The sequence below is a fragment of the Artemia franciscana genome, chromosome 6 (assembly GCF_032884065.1).
Source record: "Artemia franciscana chromosome 6, ASM3288406v1, whole genome shotgun sequence".
Classification (NCBI taxonomy): Eukaryota; Metazoa; Arthropoda; class Branchiopoda; order Anostraca; family Artemiidae; genus Artemia; species Artemia franciscana.
In genome coordinates, this window is record NC_088868.1 from 40,186,800 (window position 1) to 40,206,719 (window position 19,920).

A 19,920-nucleotide genomic window follows, 5' to 3' on the forward strand; every position below is an offset into this window, starting at 1 on the left:
TGTGTGGAGAGATGGATGAGTCTCTGCATCATTTTTTAGGGGTGTTTAGGGAGTTGTGCTTGGATATATTTTGTAGGGAGGTCGGCGGTAGGTATAAGGTATTGTGACGATTTTCTTAAATAATTAGTTTTAGTGTCTTTTCAGTCTATATTTTAATATTGTATTTTTTTTGCTTGTTTTTTGTATGTCACCATGACCCAATTAGGCTTTCATGTGAATAAATCTATCTATACAGCATACACGGAATAATTCCTTTGGATCTTAAACGTTAATTTTGATCTTTGTTTTCATTTGAAATGGCTATTATTGTGTTGCGAGAGCAACACTTTGGTTTTGTCCCGGTTTTTATGGCACTTGGTATTAACCAAGTGACATATAGCAGTCGCCAATTCTGTCGGTCTGTCTGTCGGTCTGTCGGTCCCGGTTTTGCTACTTTAGGCACTTCCAGGTAAGCTAGGACGATGAAATTTGGCAAGCGTATCAGGGACCGGACCAGATTAAATTAGAAATAGTCGTTTTCCCGATTTGACCATCTGGGGGGGAGTGGGGGCCCGGTTAATTCGCAAAAAATAGAAAAAATGAAGTATTTTTAACTTATCAGCGGGTATTTGGATCTTAATGAAATTTAATGTTTGGAATGATATTGTGTCTTAGAGCTTTTATTTTAAATCGCGACCGGATCTGATGACATTGGGGGGAGTTGGAGGGAGAAAACCTAAAGTCCCGGTTCTGCTACTTTAGGCACTTCCAGGTAAGCTAGGACGATGAAATTTGGCAAGCGTATCAGGGACCGGACCAGATTAAATTAGAAATAGTCGTTTTCCCGATTTGACCATCTGGGGGGGGGGGGAGAAGGGGCCGGTTAATTCGGAAAAATAGAAAAAATGAAGTATTTTTAACTTATGAGCGGGTGATTGGATCTTAATGAAATTTGATGTTTGGAATGATATTGTGTCTCAGAGCTCTTATTTTAAATCCCGACTGGGTCTGATGACATTGGGGGGAGTTGGAGGGGGGAAACCTAAAATCTTGGAAAACACTTAGAGTAGAGGGATCGGGATGAAACTTGATGGGAAAAATAAGCGCAAGTCCCAGATACATGATTGACATAATCGGAACTTATTTGCTCTCTTTGGGGTAGTTGGGAGGGGGGGAGTAAGTCTTAAAAATTAGAAAAATGAGGTATTTTCAACTTACGAACGGGTGATCGGATCTCAATGAAATTTGATGTTTAGAAGGATATCGTGTCTTAGAGCTCTTATTTTAAATCCCGACCGGATCTGGTGATGGGGGCGGGGAGTTGGGAGGGGGAAACCTAAAACTTGGAAAACACTTAGAGTGGAGGGATCGGGATGAAACATGGTGGGAAAAATAAACACAAGTCCTAGATAGATGATTGACATAAACGGAACGGATCCGCTCTCTTTTGGGTAGTTGGGGGGGGGTTAATTGTGAAAAATTAGAAAAAATGAGGTATTTTTAACTTACGAATGGGTGATTGGATCTCCATGAAATTTGATTTTTAGAAGGATATCGTGGCTCAAAGCTCTTATTTTAAATCCTGACCGGATCTGGTGACATTGGGGGAAGTTTGGGGTGGGGAGACCTAAAATGATGGGAAACCCTTAGATTGGAAGGATTGGGATGAAACTTGGTTGGAAAAATAAGCAAAAGTCTTGCATACGTAATTTACATAATTGGAACGGATCCGCTCAATTGCGGGGGGGGGGGTAATTCTGAAAAATAAGAAAAATAACGTATTTTTAACTTACGAAGGAGTGATCTGATCTTCATGAAACTTCATATTTAGAAGGACCTCGTAACTCTGATATCTTATTTTAAATCTCAACCGGATCAAACGTAATTGGGGGGGGCAGTTGGGGGGACCGGAAATCTTAGAAAATACTTAAAGCGGTGAGATCAGGATGAAACTGGATGGGAAGAATAGAAACCTGTCTAAGATACGTGACTGACATAACTGGACCGGATCTGCTCTCTTTGGTGGAATTGGGAGGGGGGAGGTAATTTTTAAAATTGAGGTATTTGTAACTTACGAAAGGGTGACCAGATCTTAATGAAATTTGATATTTAGAAGGATCGTGTGCTATAAAGTTTAACTTTAGGTTCTGACCTTCTCACAAGTGCCAAATGAGCTCTTGGCTCTTGGCTCTTCCGACCTCGTCCAAATGAGCTCTTGGCTCTTCCGACCTCGTACCATATGAGCTCTCGGCTCTTCCGACCTCGTCACAAGTGCCATATGAGCTCTTAGCTCTTGTTTTTTTTTTTTTTTTTTTTTCTATGCCGCCGATCTCAGCTTATTCCTGGAAACTGGTAAGGGTCTAACCTGTGCGGTTTTTACGGAAAGTGTGGACCTCAGGCCGGATTGATGAATATGACATTACATTTTGGAAAGCTCTGTAGAACACTTGCCTGGGGCCAAAAAGGATGGTTTTTGCTTGTCCTCGAGCCAGAGCCTATGGCGTGCGAAGTGAAGTGGAGTTATATAGCCTATGTCAGAGAGGAGTATCTGAAGTTGTGCAGCCAAGCTTTCGTTTCATCAAACCATGTTTCTGCTTTCGAGTGGAAAGCTCCGTTCTAGCAGGCAGGCACCAGTTTCAAATTGAAGATGGACTAAAATCTATAAGTGTTAAATATATGCGGTAGTTCCCCGGCCCCACAGCCAATATATCTTCTTTGAGTGATAAATAGAAAAATTTACAGAAACAAAAAAGTGCGATTTTCCCACGGGTCCGAAAGTGCTGCCATCTATTGTTTCTAGCCATTTCTGTTCGTGATGTCAGCTGACTTTACCATTCTTTTTTTTTCTACTTGGGATTGCAATAGAGAAATGGTATCAGATATACCTCTTAAACTTTAAAAGTTCTCTCATTGCTAAAGAAATTAGAGCTTATCCTTTGCTCCTTTCTAAGTGGTGGTGTTAGAAAGTTGGCCTCCGGCAAAAAAGTCAACTTTTGAACTAAGACAGATAGAATTTTTTTTTCGATGACAATCGATAGACCTTGATGAGCTGATCAAAGTATATGTCATCCATTTTTTGTTACAAAAATTCCTTCATGACATAAACCAGTTTGAAAGTTTCAAGGGGTTGACAACTTCAGTGGTAAGGTACACACTTGAACCAAAAATAGGCCGATACCAATTGTGAGATATGTAGGGGACTTCCAAGCAACAGTCGATTATTAGCTTATAATCATCTTTGGCAATGAGGGGTTTGCAACTTTTGCTGATTGGTGTACCTATTATCTGTTTCTGGTGTAATTGATGGTAAGAACAACTTGGTTCCCGATTGTAAGACATTTAGGGGAGTTGTAAGTAATAATCGGCTGTTAGGCTACAATGACTTCAGCGACAAGGGGTTTGCAACTTTTGCTAGTTGGTTTACCCAATATTTGTTTCCGGTGAACTTGGATGTATATCACGGGAGAGGGACTTGTAAGTAAGAGTCGGTTGCTAGAGGAGGTTCATCAGAGGCTAAAAATTTGTGCAAATTGGTGCACATCTATGGTATTTGATCCTGAAAAGTCACGAATAGCTTTATAATACCAACTAGATTATATAAGATAATGTTCCAAGTTTCCATCGGTCACGATGTCTACGATTGAAAAGGATAAAGTTCAACTGGCTGCAAACTCAATTTAGTCCCTTCTTCCGATATTCTTTTGCTGTTGTTTTTTCAACGCTGAAGAACTTGATCATGTGATTACTGATTGTGTTCTGCTTTGAATATGCCGTTTTGAATGCTTTGATAGTTTTGACAACTTCAGAATTTAACCGATAGCGAAGAAACAAAACCAAAGTGTTGCTCTCGCAACACTTTTATCGGCGAAGCCGGACAAAGGTTGCCGCAACACTTCACGTTGCCCAGGCAACGTAGGTCTAGTTATTTTTTAGTTTATTCCCGACAAAAGACTTTTTTCCTTGGGCATTCCAATAGCGTTTTCTCTCAAAACAGTGTCCTCGGAAGAGAGGCTCAGCAGACAAATTAAACAAGGAAATAATTAGTTTAATTTACTTGATTCTAGGGATGAGCAGAGAGCTTCTTGCACTTCAAATAATCTTTTTACCTTTGTATTCTCTTCTTCTTCTTTTTTTAGACAGCCAAATAGGCTGAGTCTATGCTTGTTTTTGCTTTTCTATTACTTTCAATAATGTATATTTTACTAACAGTAGTGGCTTTTTAATGTAATCTCACCATAAGACTAATTACAAATTAAATTAATCCCTTAACCATTACTAACTGCATAACTTATTTAGGAGTGTGGCTGAAACTGATCAACTACAGATTTTTCGTACTTTGGAGTCTGTTTTGTCAACGATGGGAGTAGATGGCAGAGCTTGTCTTCTTCGGACAATTTGTGAATTGCAGAGTAATCCAATCATGAATAGTGGCCTTATTGGGGAAATTCTAATGCTAGTTTTAACGTAAGTATTAGACATAGTTTTCTGCCTTTCCGTTATGACCCTACTCTTCTGTGCGGTGCTGTGAGATACCAGAGAATAGCTAATCTTTAATATACCACTATTTTTAGAGCATTATAATAGTTGTATTAAATTTAATTTCGTTTTGAACACAAAATCTACATGAAGTCATGAAACGTATATATAGCTGACTCTTTTCAAAAAGTATGGCCAAAGTTCCCAATAATATCATAAAAGGGGTCTAGAAATGTGATGGGGAGATGAAGTTTTGAAAATAATGAATGTGATTCCTGTAGTAGTTTTTAAGCAAATTTATGTAGGCAAAATTATGTAGTTTTTAGGCAGTATCATACTGTTGTAAGTGTTGCCACGTTAGACCGCAAAAATAAATTAGACCTACGCTGCCGGAGCAATGTGAAGTGTTGCGGCAACCTTTCTCCGGCTTCGCCGAATAAAGTGTTGCGAGGGCAACATTTTGGTTTTGTTTCTTTGCTATCGGTTAAACGCTGAAGTTGTCGGCCTATCGAAGCTTTTAAAACGCTATGTTCAAAGAAGAACACGATCAGTAATCACATAATCAAATGCTATTCCTCAGCGTTGAAAAAACAACAATAACAAAAGAATATCGAAAGAAGGGACTAAATTGACTTTGAAGCCAGTTGAACTTTATCCTTTTCAATCGTAGACATCGTGACGGATGAAAACTTGGAACAATATCTTACATAATCTAGTTGGTATTATAAAGCTATTCGTAACTTTTCAGGATTAAAATACCATAGGCGACACTAACTATTACGAAACTATCTCATTATTTTACGTTATCGTTTTTACCCGTTGCGTAGACAGTTAATTCTAGGTTACAGTGAGTATGGGTAGGCTACACCAACTAGCAAAAGCTACAAACCCCTCTTCCCTGAAGATGATTGTAGCCTAACAGACGATTATTACCTACAAGTCCCCTGCATATCTTACTACTGGAAACAAATTGGTCTTACCATCAAATACACCAGAAACAAATAATAGATACACCAACTAGCCAAAGTTCCAAACCCCTTATTGCCAAAGATGATTATGGTCTAACAGCCGGCTGTTGCTTACAAGTCCTCTACTTGTCTCACAATTGGTATCGGCCTATTTTTGGTTTCGGTGCGTACCCTACTGTTGAAGTTGTCAACTCCTTGAAACTTTCAAACTAGTATATCTCACGAAGGAATTTTTGTACCAAAAGATGGATGACATATGCTTTGATCAGCTCATCAAGAGCTATCGATTGCAGTCGAAAAAAAATTTCTATCTGTCTTAGTTCAAAAGTTGATTTTTTTTTGTTTCCGTAGGCCAACTTTTTAACGTCACCACTTAGAAAGGAGCAAAGGATAAGCTCTAATTTCTTTAGCAATGACAGAACTTTTAAAGTTTAAGAGGTACATCTGATAACATTTCTCTACCTCAATCCCAAGTCCGAAAAAACAAATGATAAACCCAGCCGAAATCACGGCAGCACTTTCGGACCCCTGGGAAAATGCCGCTTTTTTGCTTCTATAAATTTTTCTATTTATCACTCAAAGAAGATATATTGGCTATGGGGCCGGGTAACTGCCGCATATATTTAACACTTAATATTTTAATCCATCTTCAATTTGAAAGTGGTGCCTGTCTGCTTGCCTGCTAGAACGGAGCTTTCCACTCGAAAGCAGAAACATGGTTTGATGAAACGAAAGCTTGGCTGTACAACTTCAGATACTCCTCTCTGACATAGGCTATATAGCTCCACTTCACTTCACACACCATAAGCTCTGGCTCGTGGACAATTAAAATCCATCCTTTTTAGCCCCAGGCAAGAGTTCTGCGGAGCTTTCCCAAATTTAATGTCATATTCATCAATCCTGCCCGATGTCCACACTTTCCGTAAAAACCGCACAGTTTAGACCCTTACCAGTTTCCAGGAATAAGCCAAGATCAGCGGTATAGGAAAAATAACGGGACAAAACCAAAGTGTTGCTCTCGCAAAACAATTAACAGAGATAGGTAGCTAAATTTGGAATCGTTTTTTATCCGTCGAAATTTAAACATCATCAATCTGTTGGTTCCCAAAGAATAGCTTCCCTTTCTTAAACTGTTTTGTGCTGTATGTATTTAGCTAATTTTAGGCTATTTTTTCTCAAGTGTTTCTCTTTTCAAAATTCAAGTCTTTTACTGCCAAAACCTCACAACTACAAATGGAGTTTTTTTACATTAAAGACTGGATCCCTATTTTTACTATTTTTTGAAGATATTTATGGTTGTGCCAGTTTCCACTTTGCAAATAAAAATATTCAGATTTCATTTCACTGTTTTTGGTACTTTACAATGTTTGGGATTTCCACTCCTATCTGGAAGTGGCAACACTTACATGAGTATGATACTGCCTTAAAACCATATAATTTTGAAAAAGTCAAAAGAGATATCTGAAAAAAATTGCAGGTATGAAGAGACGTAAGATAGGTCCATGGGGCAAAATATGTCTTTATCTGTATTTGTTTGGTACCTTAAGATCACTTTTATACGCAGCCTTATTTGAGACGTAATATTATTTTCTTCTACTTCAACTGCTATCTTTTGAGGAAAAGCGGGGGATCACGGGAGTAAGCAACTTCTGTAAATCAAACCATGGGCAGCTGACAGGATGGGAGAAATAGTGATGTTCTCAACCCCTTCCTTCTCAGAAGACCAGAAATAAGTAAGAGAAAAAAGGGGAGAGATGGAGAAGGAAGGACATGGAATTTTTAGTCTTCTAAGAAAATGTCGAAAATTCGAGAGAAAGAAGCACTTAAAGCTGAGAAACTCTCCAGCAGCCAGATTGTTGGACCTGATGTTCTCAACCCCTTTCCTAGTGATGTTCTCAACCCCTTCCTTCTCAGAAGACCAGAAATAAGTAAGAGAAAAAAGGGGAGAGATGGAGAAGGAGGGACATATAATTTTTAGTCTTCTAAGAAAATGTCGAAAATTCGAGAGAAAGAAGCACTTAAAGCTAAGAAACTCTCCAGCAGCCAGAATGTCCAGCAGCCAACAGCCAGATTATAATGTGGAAGTGTTAAAATGCAACTATTTATCCATCGTAAGATTATCTATCATCGTGCCCTGACTGTTGAAATCTACGGGAAACTGTGTATAGCAACGAACACTATACTGCCTTTCCATATCAAACAAACACAACTTAGATACAATAGGGAAATTTATTTCCAGAAAATATATATATTTAAACTTACATTAAATTGTGAAAATTAAAACTAAAAATGTTTTTAAAACAGCTCTAGCATCCTTAATTGAACGAGGTTCGACAAGGACTGACAAATAAAATGATGTGAGATGATAAATTCATTCTAACAAAACAAAACAAAATAATTAAATACAAGTTTTCAAAGCTAATCTTGCTTTTTTGGCGGCTTGCCTCAAAGGTCTTTTTGTAAATGATTCTATACTATTATAAATTGGTTTAGTAAAATATTTTTTTGGATCATTTTTAATTAAATTTGAGCATAAAGAATTTAGTGAACACTCCCCCAAGTCTCTATTTAAAGAAATATTATTAATTATTTTGAGACTAATTTTGATTGATTCCCGAACCACCTGTTTTATCCCCAAATCATTACTAATGACATAATTTTTTAAACTTCTCAATTTTTATTTTTCGACTCGATTCTTATCTTTTAAAACACGTCTATTGGGGCTGCTTAATGGATTGCGTAATTTCACTTTGGAATTATAGAAAAATTTAACTTCGGGGTTCCTTAGATTATCTTAATACTTATGATAGAAATTTACAGTTTACCCAAGAAGTTGAAGTTGAAAATAAACTACCGTTATTTAAGATCTGGTAATTATTTGTAATACTGATAAGCTGGATTTTACCATCTGTAGAAAACCAAAGCAAAACAATAGATATCTTCATTTTTATCAAATTACCCCCCCCCCCACAAGTTAAAAAATCAGTTGTAACTTCTCTCATTGATCGTGTCCTGAATATTTGCTCCAATTCGTGTATAAATGCAGAAACAAATTTTATCAGAGACATTCTTTTTGGTAATGGATACCCCATTCCATCTGTCAATAATATAATTAACCATAGACTAAAAAAGCATTCCCGTAAGATCGAAGATATTTCACAATGTGAGGCTCCTGATAAGCCCTCAACTATAACCTATCTGCCGTAAATCCCAAAATTCACAACAAAATTAAACAATGTTTGCACAAAAATAACCTGTATACTTTTCACTGATAATTTTAAAATCATAAATTTCTTAAACTCCGGTAAACATAAAACCCCTGTTACTCACCTAATAGAGGTTTAAAAATACTGTGCGATTGTTGCAATTACTATGTTGGCAGAACCCATCAGAATCTAGAAACACGGCTACATTAGCATAAAGAAGAAATAGACAAAGCATTAATTTCTAGTAGTTCTAATGACTCCTTTGATTCTGCTTTAGCTTGCCATATATTTAATAATTCCTGCCACACAATAATTTTCGAAAAATCTTCTCTCATTGTGATGCGAGAGGAACACTTTGGTTTTGTCCCGGTTTTTTTTTTTTTTTTTTTTTCCTATGCCGCTGATCTCAGCTTATTCCTGGAAACTGGTAAGGGTCTAACCTGTGCGGTTTTTACGGAAAGTGTGGACCTGAGGCCGGATTGATGAATATGACATTACATTTTGGAAAGCTCCGTAGAACTCTTGCCTGGGGCCAAAAAGGATGGTTTTTGCTTGTCCTCGAGCCAGAGCCTATGGTGTGTGAAGTGAAGTGGAGTTATTTAGCCTATGTCAGAGAGGAGTATCTGAAGTTGTGCAGCCAAGCTTTCGTTTCATCAAACCATGTTTCTGCTTTCGAGTGGAAAGCTCCGTTCTAGCAGGCAAGCAGGCAGGCACCAGTTTCAAATTGAAGATGGACTAAAATCTATAAGTGTTAAATATATGCGGTAGTTCCCCGGCCCCACAGCCAATATATCTTCTTTGAATGATAAATAGAAAAATTTACAGAAACAAAAAAGTGCGATTTTCCCACGGGTCCGAAAGTGCTGCCATCTATTGTTTCTAGCCATTTCTGTTCGTGATTTCAGCTGACTTTACCATTCTTTTTTTTCTACTTGGGATTGCAATAGAGAAATGGTATCAGATATACCTCTTAAACTTTAAAAGTTCTCTCATTGCTAAAGAAATTAGAGCTTATCCTTTGCTCCTTTCTAAGTAGTGGTGTTAGAAAGTTGGCCTCCGGCAAAAAAGTCAACTTTTGAACTAAGACAGGTAGAATTTTTTTTTCAATGACAATCGATAGACCTTGATGAGCTGATCAAAGTATATGTCATCTATTTTTTGTTAGAAAAATTCCTTCATGACATACACTAGTTTGAAAGTTTCAAGGGGTTGACAACTTCAGTGGTAAGGTACACACTTGAACCAAAAATAGGCCGATACCAATTGATAGATATGTAGGGGACTTCCAAGCAACAGTCGATTATTAGCTTATAATCATCTTTGGCAATGAGGGGTTTGCAACTTTTGCTGATTGGTGTACCTATTATCTGTTTCTGGTGTAATTGATGGTAAGAACAACTTGGTTCCCGATTGTAAGACATGTAGGGGAGTTGTAAGTAATAATCGGCTGTTAGGCTACAATGACTTCAGCGACAAGGGGTTTGGAACTTTTGCTAGTTGGTGTACCCATTGTTTGTTTCCGGTGAACTTGGATGTATATCCTGGGAGAGGGACTTGTAAGTAAGAATCGGTTGCTAGAGGAGGCTCACGAGGGGCTACAAATTTGTGCAAATTGGTACACATCTATGGAATCAGGGACCCATAAATTTCCTGTAATGACTGGCCATCCAATAATAAACGATCCTGGATGGCGAGTCATTACAGGAAATTTATGGGTCCCTGATGGTATTTTGATCCTGAAAAGTTACAGATAGCTTTATAATACCAACTAGATTACATAAGATAATGTTCCAAGTTTCCATCCGTCACGATGTCTACGATTGAAAAGGATAAAGTTCAACCGGCTGCGAAGTGACATTTAGGGGCCTAGTGAGTAATAATCGGCTGTTAGGTTACAATCATTTTTAGAGATGAGGAGTTTGCAACTTTTGCTTGTTGGTGTACCCATTATTTGTTTCCGGTTGAACTTGATGTCTATCTCGGGAGAGGGACTTTTAAGTAAAAATCGGTTCACTTTAGGCTAGAAATTTGTCCAAATTGGTGCACATTGTATTCGATCCCTGTAAATCTGTCGGTAAGAAAGTTCATATCGATGGTCTATCAATCACTGTAACCTAGAATTAAGATGTTACGCAACGGGTACAAACGATAATACAAAACAATGAGGTAGTTTCGCAATAATTAATAGAATGTCATCTATGGTATTTTGATCCTGAAAAGCTCCGGATAGTTTTATAATTAATACCAACTAGATTATACAAGATATTGTTCCTAGTTTTAATCCGTTACGATGTCTACGATTGAAAAAGATAATGTTCAACTGGCTGCAAAGTCAATTTAGTCCTTTCTTTCAATATTCTTTTGTTGTTGTTTTTTCAACGCTGGGGTGTGATCATGTGATTACTGATTGCGTTCTTCTTTGAACATACTGTTTTAAAAGCTTCGATAGGCTGACAACTTCAGCATTTAACCGATAGCGAAGAAACAAAACCAAAGTGTTGCTCTCGCAACACTTTAATCGGCAAAGCCGGACAAAGGTTGCCGCAACACTTCACGTTGCCCAGGCAACGTAGGTCTAGTTAGTATTGATTTGGGGATGAAACAGGTGGTTTAGGAATCAATCAAAGTTAGTCTCAAAATAAATAATAATATTTTTTTAAATAGGGACTTGGGAGAGAATTCGCTAAATTCTTAATGCTCAAATTTAATTGAAAATACTTTTCTAAACCTATTTATAATAGTATTGAACCAGTTACAAAAAGGCCTTTAAGGCAAGTTTTATTCTGCACTGAGGACGATCAAGTGGAGGTCTTGACCAAAATATTTGTATAATTTGTCAATTTTTTCAACTCAGAAAGGGTCATCCTATTTTAGTTTAGTGTTTTGTTTTAAGGTCTAGCTTTTTAAATGTATATCAGTTTTATTCTGCACTGAGGGCGGTCAAGTGGAGGTCTTGGCAGAAATTTTTGCATAATTTTATTTTTTTTTTCACTGGCTGTTTATTATCCTTTTCTTCTTTTCTTTGCGATTTTATGTTTTTTTTTCAGTTCACTTAGGTTTATTAAAAAAAAGTTATAACAGTTATAATATACATAGTCTCTCGTCTCTATGCAAAAATGCATGCTGAGTCCCTTATCGCCTCAAAACTAAATAGGTACTATGGCTCTCCCTCCACTTCTCGGTACAACCATGGCCCCTACCAACAAAAACATCCTTACTAGTCCCCATGTTTTCATCCAGGAACAAACCACTCCAATTCCCACACACACAAAAATACTCAATAATGGCTAAAATCTCTTATCTATTTAAATTCTTCTTTAAACTATTTCAAAACAAGATAATTTTTTATTCTCTTTTTGATACAACCAAGGGAGCTTCTACCTCTCAGTTCAAGCGGGAGGGTATTTTAAGCCTTAGCACAGACGATGTCTGGCGGAAAATCCAACCTCAGTGTTGGCGTATGTCGAATGTGGATCCGTACAGATAGTCTTGTAATTGGAAGATGCTGTTTGGCTACCAAACAGAATAGATTCCTAAATGGGGGTGGAAGCAACTTCTAAAGGAATTCGAAAGCAAAAATCAAGTAGGAAAGCTAAAACAGCGATTTCAGCGAGAGATAATCTTCTGTGTATTTGATGATCTTCAAGGAGTTTTTGTGGATGGAATCCCGTTTTTTAGATGTGATTTGAATGTCGACTGCCATACCATTGCGCAATACTGTAAGTGGGTTTTAATGAGCGTATTGTAGAGAAGGGTAAGGGTTTTAGTGGGAATGTGTGCTTCAGTATCTTCATGATACCCAGATTCCTTCAGGTATTTTGTTGGATGCAATGCAGTTTTCTTAGATGGGATTTGAACGGTTGACTGCCATACCATTGCGCAATACTGTGAGTGGGCTTAATGAGCGCATTGTACAGAAGGGTAAGGGTTTTACGTGGGAATGTGTGCTTCAGTTTCTTCATGATACCCAGATTCCTTCAAAGCTTTAATTCTACAGCATGGATGAATGGATGTGAGGAAGGAAAGAAAGGTTTTCGTCCGCTATTTCTCCTAAATGTTTTGCACATCCATTAGCTGGTCATTGAACCTTTCCACGAGACGTCACAATTCCTGTTATTGCCGGGTTCCTACCCTAGAAAATAATAGGATGCAAGATTATTTGACATTGATGCCAAGTTTGTTGGAATCCATCCACCCATGTCGTCACTAATGTAGATCATGTGTCGTCACTAATGTAGATGATCCTATTTTGAAGGTAAGATTCAAACCATTGTAGGGCTGTCCCTCTCACTCCAATATGTTGCAGCTTTCCCAGTAAGATTGTGTGATCCATACTGTCAAATGCTTTCTTGATGTCAATCAATATAGCAGCTGGCAGAAGACCTGAGTCAAGTTATCTGTTGATGAATAAGCTTATGGTTGCCAAGCGGCTTCTGTTGAATGACCAGGTCTGAAGCCGAACTGACGACTTAAAAAATTTGTTTTATATTGATTTGGGTGACAGCTGACAATTTTTTTGTATTATTTATTATAATTGAGTTGCATAAACATTATAATTGATGTTTGATAAAGTACATTTGCAATATTTTGGTTCGTGTTTATAAATGCAGGCAATTGTTGCTTGTAATTAATCTTTATATATAGCAGGATAAGTATTCAATGGCCCTATATTGTTTTAATCTTACAGGTCATGATGCCCTCTCCTGTATAATTTTATTTTAGAGCTATTATATTCACAATTTTATTTATTTGTATTATCATTATTTTATCTGATTAAATTTTTATATCTGGAAGTATGTGACAGGATATAATGTAAAAATGTTTTGTTTGTTATAATTGTGTTTTGTTTTTAATTTAATTGCTGTACGACAAAGCATAGTTGCATTATTTTGATTTCGGTTTTTTGGCGCAGGCAGTTGCTGCAGGTGAATAACCACCTACAAATATCAAGTAAGGTGGTACATAATCTAGTTCAGTGAATATTGACTGAAGTGACACCCAAACAACCTAGTGATTAAAGAAGGCACTCATAAACCAAGTGATACGAACCCATATGACATTGGTTGAACGCATCAAAACCTAAACAACAACAACTACCCGTTTTGATTACTGCCACAGGCTTTTGTGCGCACGAAATTTTTTCTTGCACTTCCGAGATTAAAAAAAGATATCAGATCAGGGGCTTAATTTTGTCAAAATCTTAGAGAGGGAGGGGGCAAAGTTGAGCCAGTTTTTTCAAATCAAGTGACAATGACAGTAAAGACTAAAAATATAAGCCGTTTGGTACGATAAAGGTACTATTTAGTACTTTAAAAGTACTATAAAGGTACTTTATAGTACTATAAAGGAAAATATGCACTAAAGAACTGTCTTAGGGCAAAATGAGGTCTGGAGGGGACAAACCGAGGTCTGGGAGGGGCAGTTGCCCAGCCTACCCTATAGTAAATTACATCCCTGCATCAGGTTTGTTGCAAAAAGCTAGAAAGGGGGTATTTAAAGCAAATAAAATTACAGTATTTCAAATAAAGTCTTTGTATCTTTATTCAGTCCTGAAAGAAACATTGAATAAAAAAAATGCATTTCCATATTTGGTATTCGGATTATGTAGTTAGTACATTTTTGTGTTTTATATTACAATTCTACTATGAATATATGCATTTCATAAAAATTACACTCCACATTCTATTCATCTAACCCACTGTCATTTAGCTGGTCTGATGCCTTAGGCTTTATTTGTGAGAGTGAAGTTCTTTTTTAATAAATAAAGTTATACATCTTTCAAACCAGCCTTTTAGATAAATAGTATATATAATAAATAAATACCATTTATTTTTCCAGGAAATACATTCAGCTTTCGCTCTATACGACAATTGTAACATTTGTAGTATCATTGGCATGGCGGGGAGCGGAAAAGTATACATGATCACCTCTCCCAAGAAAAAAGTTAAATTCGGCACTGACTTATCTCAGAGACAGTCTTCTGCTTCGTCCGTCTAGTCTCTATTTAAAATATTCTTTTTCTCCATATTGCAACAGTATTTTTAGATTGTCTATTGTTTGGAATCACATATTCTATTATACATGTCATATTATATCGTTCCGTGTGGTTTCAATTAAGCTGTCTTGTGGCGATAGATTGAGATGATAACTGCGAAGACCACACTGCCTTTCCATGACGAAAGTAAAACAGTTCAAAATAGGGATGAAACCTTTTTATTGACAGTGAATAGATATAAAATTATTTAACTGGATATTTCGAACACATATATAGTGTTCATCATCAGCAGTAAAACTGCTGATGATGATGCTCTACTTTTACTGCTGATGATGAACACTGTATATGTGTTCGAAATATCCAGTTAAATAATTTTATATCTATTCACTGTCAATAAAAAGGTTTCATCCCTATTTTGAACTGTTTTACTTTCGTGATAGATTGAGATGCTTTTGAATTTAATTGCATAAGTTTCACGCGTTCAATTTGTCTTACAATATTTTGTTTTGCAGAAGAATCACCTCGTCTAGCAATGGGCTGGTTGCCACTTTGTATGCTTTAATTTTTAGACTTTTTATTGGAACTTCGAAAAAATTCTACTAGCCTTTGGAAACCGGATAAGCTATATTTTTTTCTGTTTTTTTTTCTTAGTTTGATAATGTACTCTTTTTTGCCTGTAAGAAAGTATTAGACTGTATTTTCTGCTTTATCTTAACTTGATTTTTTTTTTCAGTCCTAAACAAGGAGAGAATGAATTCCTTCATGACTACCTAGAAGCCGAAAAGGTGGGCCGTATGAGAAATGCGACAGCAAAAGGCTGTGGACGTCAGTTCCGAAGCTGTCCATTTTCCGTCTTTGAGGTTATCAAAAAATGGAGCAAGTCTCCACAAACTGAACAAACTATTTATTTTGATGATAACAATGAAAAGAGAGACTCCAGTGCAGAAGATGCCAGTAGTAGTGTTGAAGTATTTGACAACGAACTGTGACTTTGTTATTATTCGACTCCATATGCTAAGAAAAAAAACGAAAAAAAAACTTCATTGTTCCGTGGTGGGTCAAAAAAGGCGGAAAAACGAAACTAAGGAATGATATGTAAAAATTTATAGTAGAAAAGGATACAATTGTAATTCAATAGTCAAAAACGAAATTTGAATCGAATTCAAAGAATTTGAATTAGACTGTTGTGGTGGTGTTCAATTCATCGTCATTAAAAAGATATTTTGTTTGTCTTTGGATATGTAAATTTCTTTTCAAGAATTTAAATACTGATTTATTTAAAAAAAAAATTCAGAGATGAATTTTCACAATTGATCTTTCAAGGGATTTTTGTTTAAAGAGGAGTTTAATTTCCATTTAAATTTATATTTTCAGTTGACCTTTTAAGGGATTTTTGTTTAAAGAGAAGTTCAATTTCCATTTTGAGTTTATATTTTCAGTTGACCTTTTAAGGGATTTTTGTTTAAAGAGGAGTTTAATTTCCATTTTGAATTTACATTTTCAGTTGACCTTTCAAGGGATTTCTGTTTAAATGAAGAACTATATTTTTCTAAATTACACTTTGAATAAATTCAAAATGGAAATTAAACTCCTCTTTAAACTCTTCTTTCTTAGTGTTGTATATCGGGTCTCAACGCCTCCCCGAGCCCCTTAAATATTTCTCTGATTCCCAAATTGGTAGTAAAATGCGGATAAAATGACTATATCTCCTAAAAATCTATAAAAAAATCTCTGACCCGTAAATTCGTCTTAAAATTCGGGCGCAAAATCCTCAACTCCCCACCCCCGAGTTATTTCCCAGCGACTAGTAGTTTTTTCTGTTGAGACTTGCTGCAAATAATCCCCTATGGAGAAAGAGTCCTGAACTGAACTTATTCCTAAAGAAACCTGTCTCAAGTTCTTGATATTTTGGGCTGAGAGCGTAAATCCTTATTGACTTACGACGTTTAAGTTTTGAAAAGGTGATCAGCTAAATGTACCTTCGTATTTTGTATCTGCGTATTCTTTTAGTTATTCTAAGAGCATACAAAATTTTTCTGTATATAGGATGAAGCTACCCCTTGAAGCTTTGGTGGCTGGAAATGGGTAGCGTTAAACCTACCTTATGCAAGAAAAAGTGGAAGAGTAGTGGCCCTTGAACTAAAAATATTAAAAAAAAAACTGAAATCCTGTGGTGCTCTGTTACCCTGTGGTTTTCCATTCCTGTTTATTTTTGGGGGTTTCTCTGAATTTAGTCAAAAGACAATTGGTGGCCTGTGGTACTCAAAAAGAACTACCATTCTGTCATCAGATGTGCTGCAGCCCACGTTTTCTTGACCTACCTTTTCTTTTGGATCCTACAAACTACCACTGGAGGACAGCTTTGGGAGGTGGGTTTATAAATGTTTAGATGGTGTGTCCTAGGTATCTCCAGCTGCAGCATTTTATCACATGTTTGATCAATGATTGCAGCGTGAGATCTCTTCCGATCTTGTTGATGAAACCCTGTGTCCAGTTGGAGTTTGGGATGTAATATAAGTAAATGTTCTCGAATCCCAAGAATAACCTACTGGATAAGGTGACTGGGGTTCTTGGAAATTTAACAAAAAATAACTTACATACACGGACGTTAACATTAAATAGGCTACAAATTCGGAATTTTTTGTAACGTTAATTTTTGATAACCATACATGTCAGAAAAATTTCTACAAATTTATTCTTCTGGAAACTCAAGGGAACCCATAATAAATTGAAGAATAGTTGAAGCACTGAGTAGGATTTGTTGTATACAAATTATTAAGAACGCTTAAAAGAAAATGAAGATGAACAATTAAAAAATAATCAGAGTAATTCAGTAAAAAAATATGTTCATTTAAAAATTGTTTTTCAAGGTCACGTTTATTCTGTCTTTTCTTTGTTTCTGTGAATTTTTACTGATACCGGTGTTTTGGAACTTGTCTTTGAAAAATCTATATTTATTTAATACTCGCAACTTTTTATAATTTACTCATAAATACACTTATATACTCAGAAAGTACTTGTTCTTTAAGTCTATGGATAGTTAGAAAAGAAATGGAAAATATTCATTTCAATTGGTTGGGGATTCAATGGGGTTTGTTTAAGTTTACAAAAGATCTACCGGTTTAAAAAAAAAAATGGTGAATTTTGATAATTGCCTGAAAGTATATTTACTCATTACCTCAGATTACTTAATAATCAATGTTTAAGATTTGCTCGAAGGATTTAAAAACTTTTTTCACTTAAACTTTGAAATGAGATTTGCTGAATAAGTTTTGGAAGATCGACAATATGAAACTATAGGCAAACTAGGACAAAAGAGGAGTGTTAGCTGATGCTTCGTCCTCAAGTGGCTAGAGCTACATTCTGACAGGGATCAAACTTGGCTTTGCAGGCAGCTTTTGCGCAGCTTGATGAAAAACTGCTTCATTTGGGGGGGGGGGATTTCTGTTTTGGGTGTGAAGTCCAAATTCGTATGTTTGGTCGCCATATCGCTTTTAAGATACATTTTGGGAAGATTTCACAGACAGAGGCGTTGTTTTATTTATCTTTTGGGGAGGGGGGCATTTGCCCTCCCCCAAATAATATAGGAGAAAAATATAATATAGCCCATGCCACTTGACTATCTGGATAATGACCACTCATGCTCATCCCAGCAAAAATACTGGAACTAACATCCTTTTCAGAAAGTTTCACTTTCAGTAAGAATACCAGCCGGAATTGCCATAACTACGTCGCTTCGTCATTTTTTGCCTTCACAAACTTACTATCTTTTTTCACAATTCTGTTTCGTGGTAACAGGGAAATATGACAATAGTATGTTTAAAAGTCATAACATATTAAAGTAAATCCTTTTGTCAGAATTTGCAAACGGATATTACTACCGTTCTGACCTCTTAAGCCGCAAGAGTGACTTTTCCTTTTTCTGTGCAAGTTTAATCAAATTGTAATAAAATGTTTTGTTAATGTCATAATTTTGGCTTGGTGAATAGATGTATCTGAAACTAATGAATCCAACGAATAGGCAGCTTTTCAATTCGGTGCAAGTTGCAGCTACAGACTTGTCACCAAAAAATGTGTTTCACAAGGAATGTAAACCCTGACCTCAATTTTTTATCTTTTAATTTGTAAAGTAAATCCATATAAATATCGGACATATTCCCTTTTATAGTGAAAGAATTTAAAGTCTTAACATGTGATTTGCTTTATTTTCTTTTAGAACCACTCTAACCTATCTAGCCCACTCATTAATGAATTACTCAGTCAGTTCTCAAAATTTAATTAGTCTAATTTAATCGTAAGTTCAGACGCATAGAATTTTGACAAAATACTTAATAATTAAAACATAATAATAATTCTTTAAAAGACGAAAATATTCCACACTCGAAAATATAAAATAAACTTCCCTGAAAAATAATCCTTGTTTGTGTGATAATGAAGATGCAATATACGACATTGGCAGGTGATCTGTACTAGCCTTCATATCCTTGCAGCGATCTTCTTAACTGATTCTGATTTTCTTAACACTAAACATGTTTCAGAACAAGGATATTTCGGGAATCAGTTTCTGGCTTTCTTCTTTGCTTTCGTGGCTATTTTATATTCTTTATTTCAACAAATCTCAGCAAGTTGTTGGTAGAGATTTGATCTACAGCTGATTTTGCTGCCACTCTAGGATATATGAAACTTTTTTTGTTTAAGGTGCCACGTCTTCTTCCTTGGTCAGCTATTTAAAGTTAGCTATATCCAGTTCTTAAAATTGGACCGGATATAGAAACAAGCCAAGAGCTGAACAAGCTTTGCCATCCTTGATTTAAACTTTAAGGTTTGATCCGAAAGTATACTTTCGTTTGAAAGCTTGTGTCTGTTGAATTACAGACAAAAAGTATATGATACAGTGAACACACAACTCAACCACCCTCCACTCAACTACCTTAAGTTCAACCCCCAAACAGCTCAACCGCCCTCAGCTTGATCACCAATCAACTCACCCATTCTGAAAACCATCATCAACTCAACCACCACTTAACTCAACCCCCCGTCAACTGAACCGCTGTATAATTCAGATCTGTTCATCAATCACAAAACTTGGAGAGCATTCACACCCTGTGATCCTATCAGTACAAAAACTTTTCAAATAAAGTGCAACATTTATCAAACAGCAACCACTTCCCTTGTGTCAACTAGAAATCTCTTAGGGGAACAGCTTCAAATGGAAAATGAGGACGTTTTTAGAAGATAAAACATTCACGGTAGCTAAAGATTTTATTAAAAATAGCAGAAAAATAAATACTAATTG

General features: G+C 36.3%; 1 protein-coding gene across 2 annotated transcripts in view; it reads left to right on the plus strand.

The window, feature by feature from the left end:
* LOC136028426 (uncharacterized) overlaps window positions 1–17,637 on the plus strand; it is a 48,915-nt gene extending 31,278 nt beyond the window's left edge. For both annotated transcript variants that reach the window (XM_065706265.1, XM_065706266.1), the window contains exons 3-4: window positions 4,276–4,443; window positions 15,358–17,637. In XM_065706265.1, the coding sequence (XP_065562337.1) occupies window positions 4,276–4,443; window positions 15,358–15,613 (424 nt within the window). In that variant the 3' untranslated portion in view covers window positions 15,614–17,637. The remainder of the gene's footprint in view (window positions 1–4,275; window positions 4,444–15,357) is intronic.
* Window positions 17,638–19,920: the final 2,283 nt, after the last annotated feature.